Source organism: Aplosporella prunicola (genome assembly GCF_010093885.1).
Source record: "Aplosporella prunicola CBS 121167 unplaced genomic scaffold K452scaffold_15, whole genome shotgun sequence".
Lineage (NCBI taxonomy): Eukaryota > Fungi > Ascomycota > Dothideomycetes > Botryosphaeriales > Aplosporellaceae > Aplosporella > Aplosporella prunicola.
In genome coordinates, this window is record NW_022983543.1 from 442,304 (window position 1) to 459,466 (window position 17,163).

At 56.5% G+C, this 17,163-nt stretch overlaps 8 protein-coding genes across 8 annotated transcripts in view; 4 read left to right on the plus strand and 4 right to left on the minus strand.

Annotated features, from left to right (window-relative positions):
* Window positions 1-261: 261 nt before the first annotated feature.
* On the minus strand, window positions 262-3,024 carry K452DRAFT_334489 (uncharacterized protein; the record flags this gene model as incomplete). The annotated part of the gene is made up of 2 exons (XM_033545197.1): window positions 1,030-3,024; window positions 262-975 (listed from the first exon to the last, which is right to left on the minus strand). The coding sequence occupies exons 1-2, from the start codon at window positions 2,977-2,979 to the stop codon at window positions 262-264; spliced, it is 2,664 nt and encodes an 887-aa protein (XP_033396685.1). The 5' UTR covers window positions 2,980-3,024.
* Window positions 3,025-3,716: 692 nt separating this feature from the next.
* Window positions 3,717-6,219, minus strand: K452DRAFT_229560 (glycoside hydrolase family 3 protein; the record flags this gene model as incomplete). The annotated part of the gene is made up of 3 exons (XM_033537049.1): window positions 3,717-5,882; window positions 5,944-6,062; window positions 6,156-6,219. 3 exons carry the CDS (start codon window positions 6,217-6,219, stop codon window positions 3,717-3,719), a joined length of 2,349 nt encoding a protein of 782 aa, XP_033396686.1.
* Window positions 6,220-7,199: 980 nt separating this feature from the next.
* Window positions 7,200-8,361, minus strand: K452DRAFT_229220 (uncharacterized protein; the record flags this gene model as incomplete). Its single annotated transcript, XM_033537022.1, has 4 exons — window positions 7,200-7,710; window positions 7,771-7,995; window positions 8,056-8,124; window positions 8,183-8,361. 4 exons carry the CDS (start codon window positions 8,359-8,361, stop codon window positions 7,200-7,202), a joined length of 984 nt encoding a protein of 327 aa, XP_033396687.1.
* A 476-nt stretch (window positions 8,362-8,837) lies between these two features.
* On the plus strand, window positions 8,838-9,499 carry K452DRAFT_299039 (uncharacterized protein; the record flags this gene model as incomplete). The annotated part of the gene is made up of 2 exons (XM_033542175.1): window positions 8,838-9,063; window positions 9,126-9,499. The coding sequence occupies 2 exons, from the start codon at window positions 8,838-8,840 to the stop codon at window positions 9,497-9,499; spliced, it is 600 nt and encodes a 199-aa protein (XP_033396688.1).
* A 510-nt stretch (window positions 9,500-10,009) lies between these two features.
* K452DRAFT_359393 (uncharacterized protein) lies at window positions 10,010-12,144 on the minus strand (the record flags this gene model as incomplete). Its single annotated transcript, XM_033546262.1, has 3 exons — window positions 10,010-11,432; window positions 11,487-11,701; window positions 12,036-12,144. The coding sequence occupies 3 exons, from the start codon at window positions 12,142-12,144 to the stop codon at window positions 10,215-10,217; spliced, it is 1,542 nt and encodes a 513-aa protein (XP_033396689.1). The 3' UTR covers window positions 10,010-10,214.
* Window positions 12,145-12,653: 509 nt separating this feature from the next.
* K452DRAFT_309432 (uncharacterized protein) lies at window positions 12,654-14,070 on the plus strand (the record flags this gene model as incomplete). The annotated part of the gene is made up of 4 exons (XM_033543246.1): window positions 12,654-12,794; window positions 12,855-13,274; window positions 13,353-13,899; window positions 13,952-14,070. 4 exons carry the CDS (start codon window positions 12,654-12,656, stop codon window positions 14,068-14,070), a joined length of 1,227 nt encoding a protein of 408 aa, XP_033396690.1.
* Window positions 14,071-14,656: 586 nt separating this feature from the next.
* Window positions 14,657-15,464, plus strand: K452DRAFT_299042 (uncharacterized protein; the record flags this gene model as incomplete). The annotated part of the gene is made up of 5 exons (XM_033542176.1): window positions 14,657-14,757; window positions 14,889-15,044; window positions 15,193-15,259; window positions 15,319-15,380; window positions 15,434-15,464. 5 exons carry the CDS (start codon window positions 14,657-14,659, stop codon window positions 15,462-15,464), a joined length of 417 nt encoding a protein of 138 aa, XP_033396691.1.
* A 614-nt stretch (window positions 15,465-16,078) lies between these two features.
* Window positions 16,079-17,163, plus strand: part of K452DRAFT_43480 (uncharacterized protein) — a 1,740-nt gene continuing 655 nt past the window's right edge. Inside the window, exon 1 of the mRNA XM_033546664.1 lies at window positions 16,079-17,163. This exon is cut by the window's right edge and continues 7 nt beyond it. Coding sequence (XP_033396692.1) covers window positions 16,192-17,163 — 972 coding nt within the window. The 5' untranslated portion in view covers window positions 16,079-16,191.

Below are 17,163 nucleotides of genomic sequence, written 5' to 3' on the forward strand. Positions count from 1 at the left end.
GACGGACGTTACTTTGCCCATTGCTCACGCTTACAGTAATCTCAGTTTGTTACTTCAGTTTATCATATTCCAAGTCTGTTTCAATACACACATATACACAAGCTGAACATTTATGAGCAGTTTTTGAATTGAAGAAGTTGAAGAAGCAACAGCAGCTATGTAACTACGGCTCAATAACTCAAAGCAGGGTATCTCGCAGCAAAGTCGAACTAAGCTCAGTGACTACCTAGGTAGACTCGTCGGAGCTATGACGCCCCAGACCTAGCCAGTGCGGTTGTGGGTCCTTAGCCGGCGGTACCGCGAAGGCATCTCCTCTGGTTGCTGGTCCCCACTCTGCTCGGGTCTAGCGTTGCGAGCGGCCCGCGTCCTGCGTTGGGTGCGTTCAGGCGCTGAAGAGCCCTCCTCTTGCGACCGTGTGGCAGGCTCACGCGCGGCAGCAGTGTCCTCCGGACGAGCGGCTTCGCGCTGTCTCTGTCTGATAGTGTTGGTCGGCGTAAAAGGCGACCTCAGTTCTTCGTATCCGGGTGGTCTGACCCTGTCCCAAAGCATTCCCATTCCGACCCTCTGGCGAAAGGGATTGTGCGGACCGTCGGCCGTCGTACCAGCGCGGCCAGCTCGGACGTCTTGGAGCTGTTGTTCGAGCCGTTGTTCGTCCCTACGCATGCCCCTGAGCTGGTCTTGTATCATCTGCGATATGCTTCTGGTATCATTCGTAGCCTGGTTCTGCTCACGTAAACGCGGCTGCTCCCTGCCCGGCATGGGTCTGGTATCGTTGATAGCTGCTTGGCCATGCTCGTGTAGACCTGTTTCCTCTTCCTGCGCCATGTGTCGTACAGGGTACCTGTGCAACATGTCTCTGGCATGATTGGTAGCTTGGTCATACTCATTTAAACCCATCTCCTCTTCCTGTGTCGTTTGTTGCAAACGCGCACGGTGTCTGTGCAGCGTGGCTCTGGCATCATTGATAGCCTGATCCTGCTCGTTAAAGTTCAGCTCGACGTCGGCCAAAGAATTCAAATATCAGCTTACCAATCTATCAGTATGTGCCGCCGTTCTACCAATCTGGGCATGAAGTTCACCGAGTGGATCGGGTTGAAAGCGGTCCTGTCTGACGTTCTGCAGTTCGGCGATGTCCCTTTCGATCTGCGTCCGGATTGTCTGGAGTTGCTGGGGTTCAAAGCGGGCCAATCTGTGGCTCAGCGGTTCGCCGTACATCATATCAACCTGCGCGTCGGGCATAGTGCCAGCGATGTCATCTTCTTGTAGAAGTGTCGGGAAATTATCAGTCTCTGTCTGGGCTGCCTGGGGTTGCTCGGCTTCGTTGAGACGCGGCAGGGCATATGGTCCAAGGTAGATTCCAACAGTCCGCGCCCGGCGTTGCTGGATCTCTGGCAGAGGTTCTACAGGTCTATCCCTATGCCGGGTATGGATACGGATACGGTTATTGTTCCACTCGTCAAGCAACCGTCTATCAGCTGGTGTGAGTGCCTGGGCTTGACGGCGTACCCTATCTTCGAAGAAGTTTTCGAGTTGCCCGATGTGTTGCCGCATCTCGTCCAAATCGCCTTCAAGGCCATCGTGCCCGAGTCTTCGGAGACGGTGAAGTGCACCTCTGGGGGGTGCGTCATGTCCATCTCTTGGGAGGGGTGGAAGTAGGTTGTCGGGATCGTCTTCACCCCCCGTTGGCGAGGTTATGGACAGCATATCCTGTTCGATCATGTTCAACGCATGCCTCTCCCGTATTATGTGTAGGTCAGGACCGGCACGGAGCCCATTAGTTCTCGGTCGCTCCTCTTCGATGTGGCCCATCCTCCGTACCTGCCGTTCGATCCTGGCAAAAGCTTCTGTCTGACGTCGCTCAACCCCGGCGCCGTGCACGTGCTGTCCCTGCTCGTTTACCACACTGTCGTTCCGGGTTTCGGTGTTGATAGCTAGAATAACGTCCCGCCGGATGTAGTGGACGGTCCGCTCAATGTCTTCGCCGGCATCGAGGTGTCGGTTTGCAATGGTTGCGAATTCAATATCTTGAAGTCCAACCGCCGCGAAGCTGGCAATAAACCTATTGATCGATTCCCTCAGTGTCTGCTGAGGCCTCACAGAATCGTGGATACGCACACCTTCGAGGTCGAGGTCAGAGACAGCTTCGTTAGGTGGGACTGGCCCAAAGGTCCACAGAAAATCTTCAATGACACGGCTTCCCAGTGATATCAAGCGTGGATAGAGAGGCACAGGCCGTTGATTGCCCCGTCTGTCGAAACCCTGACGGTTGTAGCCCGAAATGTTGTAACCATCTTTGTCCAGGCCAGTGTCACGGTGGATGCCCCTGCTGTCGTAGCCTTCGGCATCGTACGTGGGGTCGCTGTAGTAAGTGCAGCCTCTATCGCGATGTGCGTCCCTATCCCAAGCCTCCAGGCAAACGAAGCAGAACTCGTGCGCGCAAATACCGCAGGTCATGTGGTTGCATGCATCCGTCAGCTGGATCAGGACACTGCACTTCGGGCAGCGCTTGACGCGGTTGTTGGACGTGTATTCGATCTTGTCGTCAGTCTTGCCAGCTCCGCATTCGTGTCCAGCCGACGTGTTTGCTTCGGCCTCCTTGCACTCCCGGCATGTCTTGTGACCGCAGCGGTGGCATACGGTTCTGTCGTCCGCGAGGAAGGTAGAGCACTTCTTGTTCGAGCAGTAGACGCGCTCCGGGATGGGTGTGCCGTATTCCGCAACCTTCGCCTTGTAGTGCTTGACGAAGTTGGGGTTGACGACTCCCCAGTCGTCATAGAACTTGACGGCGTCGTCAATATCGATACCTCTGGAGTGGTGACAGCATTTCGGCGGGTAGTCCAGCTCGGTCTTCGCGGCGCGCTCGAACAAGGTGTTGAGGTCGTCTTGACAGATGTGATGGATGGAGCATGACTGAAAGGCTGGGTCTGCCGCGATCGGCATTAGGCATACGACGCATTCGGGCGGCGGCTTCGCGTCCATGGTGGCAATGGATGAGACTGAGGGAAAAAACGCGAATCGCTCGAGTGTGTGGGTTTTTTCGGTTTGACTGTTCCGCGGGAAGGGCGGCGTTTATATATGCGTGGTGCGACGCGTCGTTTGTCTATTGTCCCAAGGGAATGACGTCGTTACCACGACTGAGACACTGATGTGTTAAGGAAGCGAATACCGAGTGCATGTGAAATACGTAGAATGTGAGCTCTCCTAAAGAATGTTTTCACATATCAAGTTTGGTAAGGAGTGGAAGAAGAGACCCATGTATGGCAGTAGACAAATCCACCACTTTCCTAAAGCCGCCTGCCTAATTAGGTGAGGTACCGGGTAGAAAGTTACATCCGCAACTCCATAACCTCGCGATACGCCTACGAATGTCGCGACCCATATTATAGCTTATTAGCTCACGCGAAACGTAGCACGAATAAGTTCTTACTTAGAGAAAACTAATAAAGTAAGTTACTAGCGTCACGCGAAGGAGACTTAGGTGAAATTAACACGTAGAGGAGCGAGCGCAAGTATATCAACTCCGCGAAGACACCTTTCTATTAGACGCCCTGCATAATAGGCGGACCATTATGGCGGAGTGGTGGAATTATCTACTGCCGACAAACAAACAAGAACCCGCGAACAAGGGCGTGAACCAGCAAAGACAATCTCAAAACAAAAGCCTGATATCATTAACTCATTAAGCTAAGCCCCAACGATTACCACTCTTAATTCCCTCACAAAGTGTCCTTAACAAGCAGCTCGCCCGCACTCCAGCCAAGCGCGACCTCGATCTCTCCCTGCGGCACGACCCAGTCCTGGCTCACCGTGTCCCAAAACGCGACGTCGCGCTTCGCCAACGTCAGCACGACCTCCTTCTCCTCGCCCGCATCCAGCTGCACCTTCTCGAACCCGCGCAGCGTCCACCGCGGCGTCCCGGACGGCGCGCCCGCGTTTGACAGCCCCACGTACAGCTGCGGCACGGCGGCGCCGGCGCGCGCTCCCGTGTTGCGCACCTGGAAGCGGACTGTGTGGGCGGGGGCCCAGAGGTCGGCGCGGCCGCCGGGCGGGGCAATCGTGGAAGCGGAAGCGGAGGAGTTGGTCGTGGAGGTGTTGGAGGCGCCGGTGCTCAGGTCCGCGAGCTCGAACGTCGTGTACGACAGGCCGTAGCCGAAGGGGTAGAGCACCTTCTCCTTGGCAGCCTTGTCGTCGGCGTAGTAGTAGCGGTAGTCGATGAGCAGGCCCTCTTCGAAATCGGCTTCCCAGGCCAGCGGGTCCTCGGTCTCCGCCAGCGCCGTCGAGTTGACGATGTGGGCTGTGGACGGCACCACGTCCTCGGATACGGGGACGGTGTAGGGCAGGTGGCCGGAGGGGTTGACGTCGCCGTACAGCACGTCGACGAGCGAGTTGCCGCTTTCTTGGCCCGGCATGTGCGCCGCGAGGATGGCGGTGACGTTTTCGTGGTTCGCAAAGGGCAGGACAACGGGGCCCGTGCCGTGCAAGACTACGATCGTGTTGTTGCAGTTGGCTGCCACCGTCTCGACTACCGCGCTGCCGTTGTAGTCGGGCAGCAGGCTCTCCCGGTCGAAGCCCTCGGTCGCCCACGCCTTGATGAAGACGAGGCACACTTCCGGCTCCGGTGCGATGGTCGTGAAGCCGTTCGTCGTGATGTACTCGTTGTTCAGGATGTACTGCACCAAGGCATTGTCCTGCTTGGCGCGGGCCTTGATGGCGTCGAGCGGGCTGACGAGGTACGAGAAGCGGCCGGTGCCGGAGCCGCCGCCGGCAGCCAGGGTGCCGATGTCATAGGAGCCGGAGACAAAACCGCCGGCAAACGAGTACAGGCCCTCGGAGAAGTCGGCAGCGTCGTTGCCGAAGACGGCGATTTGCTTGGGGGCGTTGAGGGGGAGGGCGCCGTCGACGTTCTTGAGCAGCACGGTGCCGGCAGCGGCGAGGTCGCGGATCAGCTTCGTGTGCTCGTCCGAGCGGACGTCGACGGTGGGGCCGAGCGCGAAGTCGTGCACCCAGGTGTCCTTGGTAAAAGAGTTTTGGGTGGCCGAGGACTCGTCGACGGGCGGGAAGTCTGCGTCTTGGTTGAGGTGGAAGTAGGGCGTCAGGATGCGCAGAACCATGTCGTCGACGCGGGACTCGGCCAGACTGCCGTTGTTGACGGCAATGGTGATGTTGCCGCCAAAGTACGAGGGCGTGGGCGTGCTGAAGGCGATGCCGCCGGGCATGTTCATCTCCAACCCGGCCTCGATGGCGGGGACGCCGCTGTGCGTGCCCGTCCAGTCGGACATGACGTAGCCCTGGAAACCCAGCTCCTCCTTGAGGAGGCCGTTGATTGACTTGGAGTTCTCGCAGCCGTACGAGCCATTGAGCCGGTTGTAGGAGCACATGATGCTGGCCGTGCCAGCGCGGACGGCGTTGTAGAACGGCCACAGGTACAGCTCATGCATGGTCCGGTCGTCAATGTTCGACGAGATGGACTCGATGCGTGCGCCGTTTGGACTCACGCTCGGGTTGCGCTGCGTCTCTTGCTCGTTACCAATGTAGTGCTTGGTGACGGCCTGCACGCCCGCATCCTGAATGCCGGCCACCGTCAATTCGACTCCGACGCCGCTGAGGTACGGATCCGTTGAAAACCCTTCCCAGTTGCGGCCGCCATACGGACTTCTACCGATGGGCCCAACAACGGGCCCGAGAGCGATTTGGGCTCCTTTGCCCTTGAACTCCTCGCCGAGGTAGAGACCGCGCTTGTATATCAGATCACGGTCCCACGATGCAGCAGCAGTCAGTTGCGCAGGGAAAACGCTCGCGTAAATGGCTTGACGTATGGCAAGAGGGCCGTCCTGAAGACACAGTCCAGTAAAGTTGAGCCGCTCGATGGGAGCAATGTTGCCCTTGGCCGGGGTTAGCTACATGCTGATGTTTCTTTTGACATGCCAATGTTATAAAACTTACAGCACATGGGCCGGTTGTGCCCGTGACCATGAATGCTTTTTCTTCTAGGGTCATTTCGGCAAGAAAGTCTCTGGCTTTTGCCAGTGCCGCATCCCATCCGCCAGCACCAGTCATGTTTGCTATACCACACGTCAGTTGATCCACTCATCATTGTCCAGTGAAAAAGATGACCGAGTACACTCGGAAAGACATCAGAGAGGGAGACCACTTACGCGAAGGATAAACAGGCGGACTGGTAGTAAACTGGGAGTGATCCCAAGCAGCTGCACCTCCCATAACGGAGGCCGCCAACCCGAGAAAAGCCAACTTGTTGCCGTGAGGAGCCATAGCGAGTCCCAGTGATGATCAGCTACTGATGGACCTCCCAACAACCGTCCACCACGCCCCTTTTATACACCCACCAGCACCATCCATCTCGGCACCCTCTCGACCGCAAAACCCGCCCTCAAGCCCTTCATCGCCCGAGCCGCCGCCAGTCACGCCCCCACCCGGAGACCAGCAGGGGAACCAGCAGGGCAGCAAGGCCCAAAAACTGCAGAAAACGGGCTTTGCCGAGCGGGATGGTGTGTAAAGAGCGGGACAATGTAGCTGTGGCGTACTGACCTGGTCCTTGGCAGCGGTCAGATGACGATGTAACACTGAAGAAAATTTGGCATTCGCAGCGTGCGCCGGCTAGCCACGAGGCCGCATCCCGGCACCCCCGGAGCCCATCGACTTGGCGATTGTGGAGAAAGGCCAATGGAGCGGGAGGTATTCCTCAACTTAGCTTAATTCCCCGCAAACACTAAGCGGCCGAGGTTCACCCGCCCCACGGGCCCCCGTGTTGCTGGTACTTGAGGCTGTCAAGGCGCCAACTGCCGACACTCGTTCCTTGATCCAAGGATCCATCCATGGCCCAGCCAAGCGGTGGGGAAGCCGAAGTACTGCCTAAACAGGGGAAATACATTCTTCACGGGTGCCGCCAAGCTGCGCGCCATGTAACGGGGCCTGAGCGGCTTCTATTGAGTAAACAGCGCCCTTCTTCGGATTTCTGACTCGACTTACGTCCGGTGTCATCCTTCGGTGACTTTTTCTTTGCCGCGTAGAGCTACCTACTCTACACCTTCGGACCTCGGCTGGTCAGACAGTCACCTGTTCATGTGGTGAGGCTCCAATACCTGTCAGAATGCTCTTCCCCCCACACCCCACACGGCCAAAAGATGCTCCAGACTTACCCACCCCCTAGTTCCCCCGTGGCACATCTCCGGGTCTATTACCTAGCAGACCGCAACTGCGCTGCAGTAGCTTACCGAGCTGTCCTTCGGACTGACACAGTCGCTGCTCCTCTCGTACCGGACAAACGTAAACTTGCCCTGGCCTTCTTGCAGAGACAATGACTCGATGGCAGCCATGACTACCCCAATGGGATGCCTCCCACAGACAGTGTTTCCAGTCTCTTCTAAAATATCAAGAAACTTCTGGTGGCTCTTAGACTCGACAGCATCCATGCAGTAGCCATCGACGTTGGCGATGCTCTCGTGAATTGCTGGGTCTGAGGGCGCCTTTTCGCTAGACTTCAGAGCACGTGCCTGGCCAGGAGCAACTTCGTAGTACGTGTATCGGAAGCGCGAGCCCCAATGGCAGAAATCCGACGATATCACAAAGACGGACGTCGGGTCTGCAAGGTACGGCGCAATGATCTCGCCGAAACGGCGCTCTGTGGAGGCGGAAGTGGCGCCCACGAGGATCGGTACCAGAGGCGGGAAATCCGAAGGATCAGAGAACTGTCTGGAGATCGTGGCGGAAACCATGAGCCGCAATCCGGTCACGAGGCCGGCGGAAACTTACCGAGAAAGGGTCTTGTAGATGTAGGGCAGATGCATCTCGAGACTATGCTCGTCTTCGTCGACCGACTGTGACATTTTGTCGAATTTTCCGGCCTTGTGGAGCTCCGCAACGGTAGCCCTGTCAATCTTCAGGTTGCCCAGCGGAGTCTCGTACTCATCACACTGCGTCAGGGCACAGCCCGAGAGATAGACGTGGTGAGATGGACCGAGGAGGAATACGCGCTTACTGTGTCGTCGTCCCTGTCAGATGAGGACTCAGGATTGTGATGATAGAATAGGTACCTACGCCTTGGATAGGTCCAACGCCTTGTAGGCCCACGCAGCAGCAGGGCCAGAGTAAGCGTATCCCGCATGCCTGCAACGTCACGTGAGCCGACCGGAAGGCTTGCGGTCCGCGTCGAGCTGGAACCTACGGGGCGATGATTACTCTAGCACCCGAAGAGGGTAGCTGAACCGTGTCGCCTTGGGAGCCAGGCCTGATGCCATGGGTGCTGGCGGGTACAGCGTCCAGCCACTGGTCTAGCTGTTTGGATAGCTGGCTCTTGCTGTCGGAGTACCAGGACCCGGCGTGACTTGCTTCCCGGACCGACATGACGAATTTTGGGGTTACTTTGGGGAATGCGGAGACCAAGTGATGTGGGAGGCGAGCCAGGTTGTGGGGAGACGGTGGTGGACAGATGAGCTGAGAGCTGAGTGGGGGCGGCAGGCGGCACGGAGTACGGTGAGGAAAGAGGTCAAGGTCGATGAGCAGGGTGACAGGCTGCAGTCAGGCGGCACAAAGCTGGACGGATGATGATCAGGAGAAGCAGGGTTGATGGGGCTTGTAATTGTTTGTTTTGTTGCAGTTGGCGATGAGAGAGCGCGGGGCGGGGAGGCCGCCCGCCATTGCCGGAGATCGGCGTTTTCGTCACGTCTGCGACGCGCGCGTCAGGGCGTCCTGGCGTTCCGCTCGCGTACCGGGCGGGAACTAGCCTCGCCAATTTGACTCCCCGAATCGTCATCTATTTTCCACCACGCTGCTACTCCATTCACAGCCCTATGACCACCGCCGCCCCTCCCCTCACCACCATGGCCCACAAACGCAAGCGCTCCGACTCCTCCTTCTCGCCGGAGAGCAACTCCAGCTTCTCCCGCTCCTCGGTCAGCCCGACCCCTGCGGGCGCCATGGACCTCGACACGCCCACCCAGGCACACCCGCTGCCCGCCCACGCCTGGGGCTACAGCCAGGCAAACGACAGCGGACGGACGAGGAAGAGGTGGAGGGACAACCGCCCGAACGAGCATGCTATCCACGGTAAGCTGACCCCTTAATCTGCGCATCATCACATGCAGAAACTCACGCGCGCGCGCGCCCAGAATCCACCCTGAAGCGGCTGTACAATGCCCAGCGCGAGCACCCCAACGTCGCGCCCGTCTCGTCTCACGCCGCAAACTCGGCCCTCCACCACCACCCCGCGCAACGCTCCACCCTCCACCAGTTCTGGTCCATATCGCAACCGCCCAACCACCCCGTTTCCGCGCCCCCGCCCGTGGCGCCCGAGGACAGCCGTCCGCGCTGCGACGACTGCGACGCCCTGCTTAGGGGAAACGAGGGCATGGACATCGACATGGACGGCCTGAACGCCGGCGAGGAGTTTGGGTGCCAGCATTGTAGAAGGGCTGTCTGCGGCACCTGTTCCGTCCAGGGCGATGTTAGGAGCTGTTTGAACTGCGCCGGAGTGTGGCATTGAGTGTGTTTGCTATGTCGACTGTGCAATGGGCAAGCGCATCTGTGGATAGGGGTGATTGCATTTCGGTTTCTTGGAGAATATCCAAAAAGTTTGGGTCTGGGCACGTGTTTAATCGCCATGGGCGTTTGAAGCGATTGGGTATAGAATGGCAACGGTGTTTTTGGCTTTCAATGGGTAGGGAACGTTGTCATATTGGCACGAACGCGGTTTCTCTCACGGTTTATTGTATGGGAATTGACATTGGCAAGTCCATGTCTCTGGAAACGTAATTCTTTTCAAAGCTATCAGGGTTTCTGGGTCACAACCTCTCTCTTTCCGCAAGCAATTGGCTGCATTCAATTGTCACACATGTGCCATTCAATGCGCTTGCCTCTCAGGGGTATTTCTTAGGGGTTTGTTTACACCGCCGTGGGCTATTATTTCCGGGTAGATCATTCTCGTTTGATCTTCCTCCAGGGACCACTTCTAATTGCTACAGCACTTAACAACACAGTTTCTCAATTTGGCTATAGGCTTGTTCAAATTGGTAACGAGGTCTCTGCTTTGGTCCTGTATTGATCGTAGGGGTTACTTGCTCCACCATCCCAGACGGGCGTTTGATATTGCAGGACCATACAGACACAGACCACTGGCGCCTGGATAAACCCAAGTATTGTATAACAAACACACTTTTGAAAACAACAGCACCGCCATTCCATAACCACCCTAACCACCCCTATGTGAACTTCCTCCCAAACTCCTCCGTCCTCTTCCCCATCCACGTAAACCACTTCGCCAACCCCTTTGTAGAATCCGCCATGCGATGCCAGCGCCAAGCCCACCAGCCCGCCCAGCTGGCCACACCAACAAGCATCACGACCGAGGAAGCGAGCAGCACGCGGCCCTGGCGCAAGACGCGGTGCTCGATCTCCGAGTAGCGCTCGTTGCCGAAGCTGACGCGCGTATACTGCGTCGCAAAGCCGCTGATGGGGAACCAGACGCTCAGGCGCTCCTCGAGCAGCTTGCGCAGCTTGTACAGCGGCGAGCGCACGTCGCTGCGCATTTCCTGGTAATTGTGAAGCGCGAGGTCGTTGATGGCGTGCGCGTCTGGCTGCCGCAGCCGCGAGTACGCTGCTAGTGCGGCGGCGCGGCGAGGCCAGCGTTGGCTCGACGCGAGGTCCGCGTCTATGATCTCGTAGAGGCAGCGCACGTCTTCCAGCCCCGCGTTCATGCCTTGCCCGTAGAATGGCACCATGGCGTGCGCGGCGTCGCCAACGATGACGCACGAGCCGGAGAAGTGGTACGGGCTGCATTTGATGTTGATGAGTGGGAGGTGTGGGTTTTCGTTGTATTGCTTTGCCAGATCTTCCTCGGAGATGAGATCGGGCACGACGCCGGGGAAGTGCTCCTTGAAGAAAGGAACGAGAGAAGAGGGGTCGGCGTCGAGTTCGGCGAAGCGGTCGGCAGGTAGGAAGAGCGTGCTCGTGAAGGACTTGTTGAGCGAAGGAATGGCGATGAACATGAAGGAGATGCCGGGCCAGATGTGCAAGTGGTTCGGAGAGATTTTGAAGCCGGAGTATTTAGATGTCGCGCTGCCCTCGGCGTTGTCGGGCGAGATGTGGAATTCGCACCAGAGTGTGTCGATGTACTCTTGCATGTAGTCCATGCGTGTGAACTTCATCAGGTGGTACCGGACGGCGGAGTGTGCTCCATCGGCTCCGATCATGAAGTCAAACTTCACTTCGATCTCTTGGCTTGTAGAAGACGATGTCTCTTGTGTTGGGTTTTGGGTGTGATCAGTCCTCGGAACGCTCTTCTTTTCAAACCAGGCAAGGTTCTGCTTGAAGTCTGCGCCCACTAGCTTGTGGTTGAAATTCAATTTCACATTCGGCATTTTCTCCAACTCGTCCAGCAGACGCTTGTTCAGACTGGCACGGTCAACCGCACGGATAGCCTGTTAACGAAAAATCAGTATCTGTAGCAACTCTCCAAGGATATTCAAACCTACCCGGCCTTTCACATCATAAGCCTGAGACTCCTCATGCAGCTCTCCATTTTTCTGGCCGTGAATCATGCGGCCATACATTGGAATTGTCTCGTTCAGAACGGCCTCAAGTAGACCGGGGCAATTGGCATTTCGCAATGAATTGATGCCACGCTCGGAAAGAGCAAGGTTGATCGACTTGGTGAAGTTCAAAGGAACGGTGTTTGGATCCCTCAGGTCTACAGTGTATGCTTAGCAATGCTGTTCGTACCATCATATAATATTGGCATGACAAAGTGTCATCACGGACTCGGGGTGAAATGCATGCAATCAGTGATTAAAACCAAGGAGGGCCTCGTAAGGTGGTATTTTCAAGTCCAGTGGCTATGGAGGATGCTTGACACCAGAAGATATTGGTATTTTCTTTGTGGGAATAAATAAAGATGCGATTGAAACAAGAGTGACTCGATGAAATTAAAATGATTATGATATTGAAAGCGAGGTAAAAGGCAAGACAAGCATTGATAAAGACAAACATAGGTCACAGCACAACGAGAAGAAATAAACACTCACCTCCTCTCAACTCGTAGAGTTCCACGTCATCACCTCTGCCTGCGGCGTACAGAGCAGCAAGGGAGCCAACAGGGCCTGCCCCGACCACGATTGTCTTCTGCGCGGCCATTGAGGAAGTAAGTGATGAGAAATCCTACAACAGCGGGACTTGTCGATGACATGGTGTATGACTCGCTCAAGGCAGTGGCACATTTTTTCTCCAGAAGGTATCACGTGCGTGCCAAACGCGTGCCTTCTAGTCTTGGAGTCTAAAAGGTTAACGGCAGACATCCTTGTTACACATTCCTCGGGGCGTGCAGACGACGTACATGAGCACAGCATGCTGCAACCTTCGATGGCGGCCACAACTAAACCCCCCCGGCCGCGGGATGCGAAGGGGACAGCCACTAAAACGCCGATCGAGCTCCGTTGCCGAAGATATCCCAAGGCCGTTTTTGTGCAACTCCGCTGTTATTCCGCTACATATTGTAGGCTTGCGCGCTTTCACTCCTCTCTTACCTCCGGTAGAGGCCTTTGTACGCGCGGTATAAATTCTCCTCCCACGCGCCCAATCCACCTTGCGCGCATCCTTCTCGGCCTCCTCAACTTTCAACCTTCCTCAGCTTATAATCAGGCGACATGGCGACAGAAGCCGCTCCCACGCGCAAGTGCTTGGGCAAGGACTGCCCCAACGATGCTTCTTCTCTGCAGTGCCCGACCTGCCAGAAGCTGGGCCTCGAGTCCTACTTCTGCTCTCAAGACTGCTTCAAAAAGAACTGGGTACTTTGTAAGCGCGCTCCATCATATTGCAGCAGAGCCACTGACCAAGGTCTTTCGTAGAGTGAGCACAAAGCTCTCCACAAGGCTGCGGGTGGAAGCTCAGGTTCAAGTAACCCTCTCCGCCACTTCTTTCCCCCAAAAGTCATCTCACAACCGGATCCAGAAACTGGCCACTACAACCCGTTCCCTACCTTTGACTTCACCGGCAAGCTGCGTCCAGTATACCCATTGACCCCTCGGAGGGAGCTGCCCAAGAGCATCAAGCGCCCCGACTACGCCAAGGATGGCATTCCGAGAAGCGAGCAGGTCTTTGTCAACAGACACAAGATTGCTATCTTGAACAAGGAGGAGCAGGAGGGCATGAGGAAGGTGTGCAGGCTGGCTCGTGAGGTGCTGGATATTGCTGCCGCGGCTGCTGTGCCTGGCGTCACCACGGATTATATCGATGAGGTCGTCCACAACGCTTGCATAGAGAGAGATGTGAGTGGATCCTGACTTGGGCGCATCACGCGACAAGAGGCCCGGCAGACAAAAGGGAACGTTACTGACAACCTCCAGTCCTACCCCTCTCCGCTGAACTACTGCCATTTCCCCAAGTCCGTTTGCACCTCGCTGAACGAAATCATCTGCCACGGTATCCCCGACCAGCGTGTCCTCGAAGATGGCGACATTCTCAACATCGATGTCACTCTTTACCACAATGGATTCCACGGCGATATCAACGAGACCTATTACATTGGTGAGAAGGCGCTTCAAGACGCGGACTCTATCCGGGTGGTTGAGACCGCGCGCGATACGCTGGATGAGTCGATCAAGATTGTCAAGCCCGGCATGCTGTTCCGCGACCCTGGAAACGTCATTGAGAAGCTCGCGAAGCAAAGGAAGTGTAGCGTCATTAAGACCTACTGCGGCCACGGCATTAACCAGCTCTTCCATTGCTCGCCCAATGTTCCCCACTACGCCAAGAACAAGGCTGTCGGTACCGCGAAGCCCGGAATGTGCTTCACTATCGAGCCCATGATTGCGCTGGGCACGCACAGGGACAAGACCTGGCCTGACGACTGGACCAGCGCCACGCAGGATGGCTTGAGGACTGCGCAGTTTGGTAAGAAGAGCTCCCCAATTGCATATGCAGACCGTGTACTGACAAAGAGCAGAGCACACTCTCTTGGTTACGGAGGACGGCGTTGAGGTTCTTACCGCGAGGTTGCCCAACTCGCCGGGTGGACCCGTTCCCATACCCGGCTACACCGATGGTGCGAAGGCGGGAGCATGAGCGGGGGGGGGGGAAAAATGTGATGTTGTTACGACGGGTACAGCATAAAGGCGCATTGGGATACCCTTTCAGTTCGTGTAGCTAGATAGTTCTGGTTGCCATTGTAGGCAGGCTGAAAGCGCATCGATTTGTTGGTTGGCGGTGACAATGACTCTCAGCGTCTGTGCGGTGAAGCTTGAGGCTTGCCTTGAATTGGCGGCGAGGAACGGAACCGGGCTTGCGAATGCCAGCAGCGCCAAACCTGCTGTGCTCTTTCGTCATCCGCGAAAACACTACGTTGCCCATCATTCTTCTATCTCCAAATATTTCTGGTCGCTTCTCAAGACGCACGACCCGCAATCCCCACGGCATTCTATCCAGAGCCCGCGCTCCGCCGCTGATAGTCCGCGATTCGCACTTAAGCAGATAACGTCCCCACGTCCCGTCAACCGCCAACTACCAACCGCAAATCTCGACAACACCTCCTCGTCGTCCACTCTCGCGCGTCCTCCCAACCCTCGCCGTTAGACGCCGAATCTCATCAATCCCTCTCACGTTGCTCTTCGTCGCTCAGGCACACAAGGACCCCCCCAATACAACAATCAAGATGTCGGGCGAGGCGTGGCTTTACCTCCTCGCTGTTCTCATAAATGCGGTCAACCTCTTCCTCCAGGTCTTCTTCACCATCATGTACTCTGATCTCGAATGGTATGATCGCACTATCTCCCTCCAGGCCCGCCGTCTGCCGCCGTCGCGCCATCCGCTGCATTAGGATAACTGTGTCGGGGGACGGTGGAGCCTGACCGCTGCAATTCGAGCTATTCTGACGTGAAATTCAGTGACTACATCAACCCCATTGACCTCTGCAACCGTCTGAACACCTACATCATCCCCGAGGCCGCCGTTCACGCTTTCCTGACTTTCCTGTTCCTCATCAACGGATACTGGATCGCGCTCATTCTGAACCTGCCGCTGCTTGCTTGGAATGCGAAGAAGTGAGTTACAGATGCTCTGTTGTTTAGGCAGAATATTGTGGTTCGAGATGAAAGTTGGCGAGCTTTCTGGGCCACTTGTCCCTCTAGGCTTCCCAAGGACGGATACGTCCTCCACGCACAGATCATGCTGACAGTGCTGCGAATCTAGGATTCTCGAGAACCAGCACCTCCTTGACGCGACTGAGATTTTCAGGAAGCTCAACGTCCACAAGAAGGTACCTATGCGCCCGCTTCGATTATCTTGTGGAGATGCAGATGGTTAACGCAAAAGCAGGAATCGTTCAGCAAGCTTGGTTTCCACTTGGTGATGTTCTTCTTCTACCTTTACTCCATGATGTACGTTTCCAAATTTCGAGCTAAGCAATGAGCGAGGTCTAACAGCAACACAGCGTCGCGCTCATTCGGGACGAGTCCCACTAAACTGTTCGCTGCGGACGAAAGTATGCACCAACGGAAGGCGGCACTTTCCTGGAGAAATAAAAGCACATATGCGACGAGCGCGCGTGTGAAAAGTGCGCGCATCCGTCTGTTGCACCGATGAATACCTATGCGCCAATGACGAATGATGAGGAGGGAATGAAATTCAAGGGTGGGAAGGTGGTAATCGGAGAAGGAGGAGGCGGGTACAAGCAAGAGCATGCCCTTCACGGCGTCTTTTACTGTCCCTCGAGGCCTCAGAGAAGCTCACGTGAGCCACGGACTATGAACGGAGAGACGAGCACTTCGCTAGTAATGAACTTTATAGCGGAATGGGACGTCGTAACCCTGCACATGTCGGATCCTAGCATCTTCACATGCTTATGCTTGTGAGGTAAGATACAGTCAGTTGCTTCTAGGAGCGTGAAGAGACAGGCATTCTAATTTTCACTCAACTACTTGTCAATTGCATACGACAAGCACAAGTAGCTATTGTACGCACCGGAAGCATCTATGCTAATCCAAGCAAGGGCATCCCTTTGCGAAAGTCTGCAACCAAGCATCTCAAGGCGGTGTACCCTGTCACCCTATCGAGCATGACTCGGAAGTAGATGGATTAGTCACGAACCATGAGTCGAGCTCCAAGTTTAAGGTCGTCGATCGTAAAGCTCACATCAATCCTCACTGGTGCCTGCATCTCCGACAACAAACCCCCTCGCCCCAGCCCACTATGGCCACCTCCAGCAAGGGTCGCGTGCCAACCGGCTACGCCGACGAAATCGTCATCAGCGAAGCGTCATTCCGATCCGCGCACCGCGCGCGCGAAGCGGCGACAGAGCCTCCAAGCAAGAAGCGCAAGAGAGAAGAGAAGGGCAACGCGGGTATTGTCTACGGCAAAGGCGCGTACAAGGGGCCATGGGCGAAGTACGAGGTGGAGCGGCCCGATGCCGAGGAGGATGAGGAGGGCTCCGACGTCGAGATAGTATACGAGGAAGACGAGATCGAGGAGCAACCGGCGGCGCCAGCGACCAAGGCGGGGACGAACTACACGCCAGAGGACGCAGCAACAGAGCGGACCGTCTTCCACGGGACGCAGGAGTACGACTACCAGGGCCGGACGTACATGCACGTGCCGCAGGACCTGGGCATCGAGCTGCGGGGCGAGATCAGCGAGCTCAAGAACTACATACCGAAGAAGCTGGTGCACACGTGGAAGTCGCACACCAAGGCTATCAACGCGCTGCGCTTCTTCCCGGACTCGGGGCACCTGCTACTGTCGGCGTCGGCGGACAACATGGTCAAGATCTACGACGTGTACCACGAGCGGGAGCTGCTGCGGACGTACGACGGGCACAACAAGTCGGTCAACGACATCTGCTTCAACAACGACGGGCGCCAGTTCCTGTCGGCATCGTACGACCGGCAGATGAAGCTGTGGGACACGGAGACGGGCCAGTGCGTGTCGCGCTTCTCGACGGGCAAGACGCCCCACGTCATCCGCTTCAACCCGGACCCGGCCCTCAACCACGAGTTCCTGGCCGGCATGGCCGACAAGAAAATCGTCCAGTTCGATACCCGCTCCGGCCAGCTGGTCCAGGAGTACGACCACCACCTCGGTCCCGTCAACACCATCACCTTCTGCGACGAGAATCGCCGCTTCATCACCACGTCCGACGACAAGTCGCTGCGCGCATGGGAATAC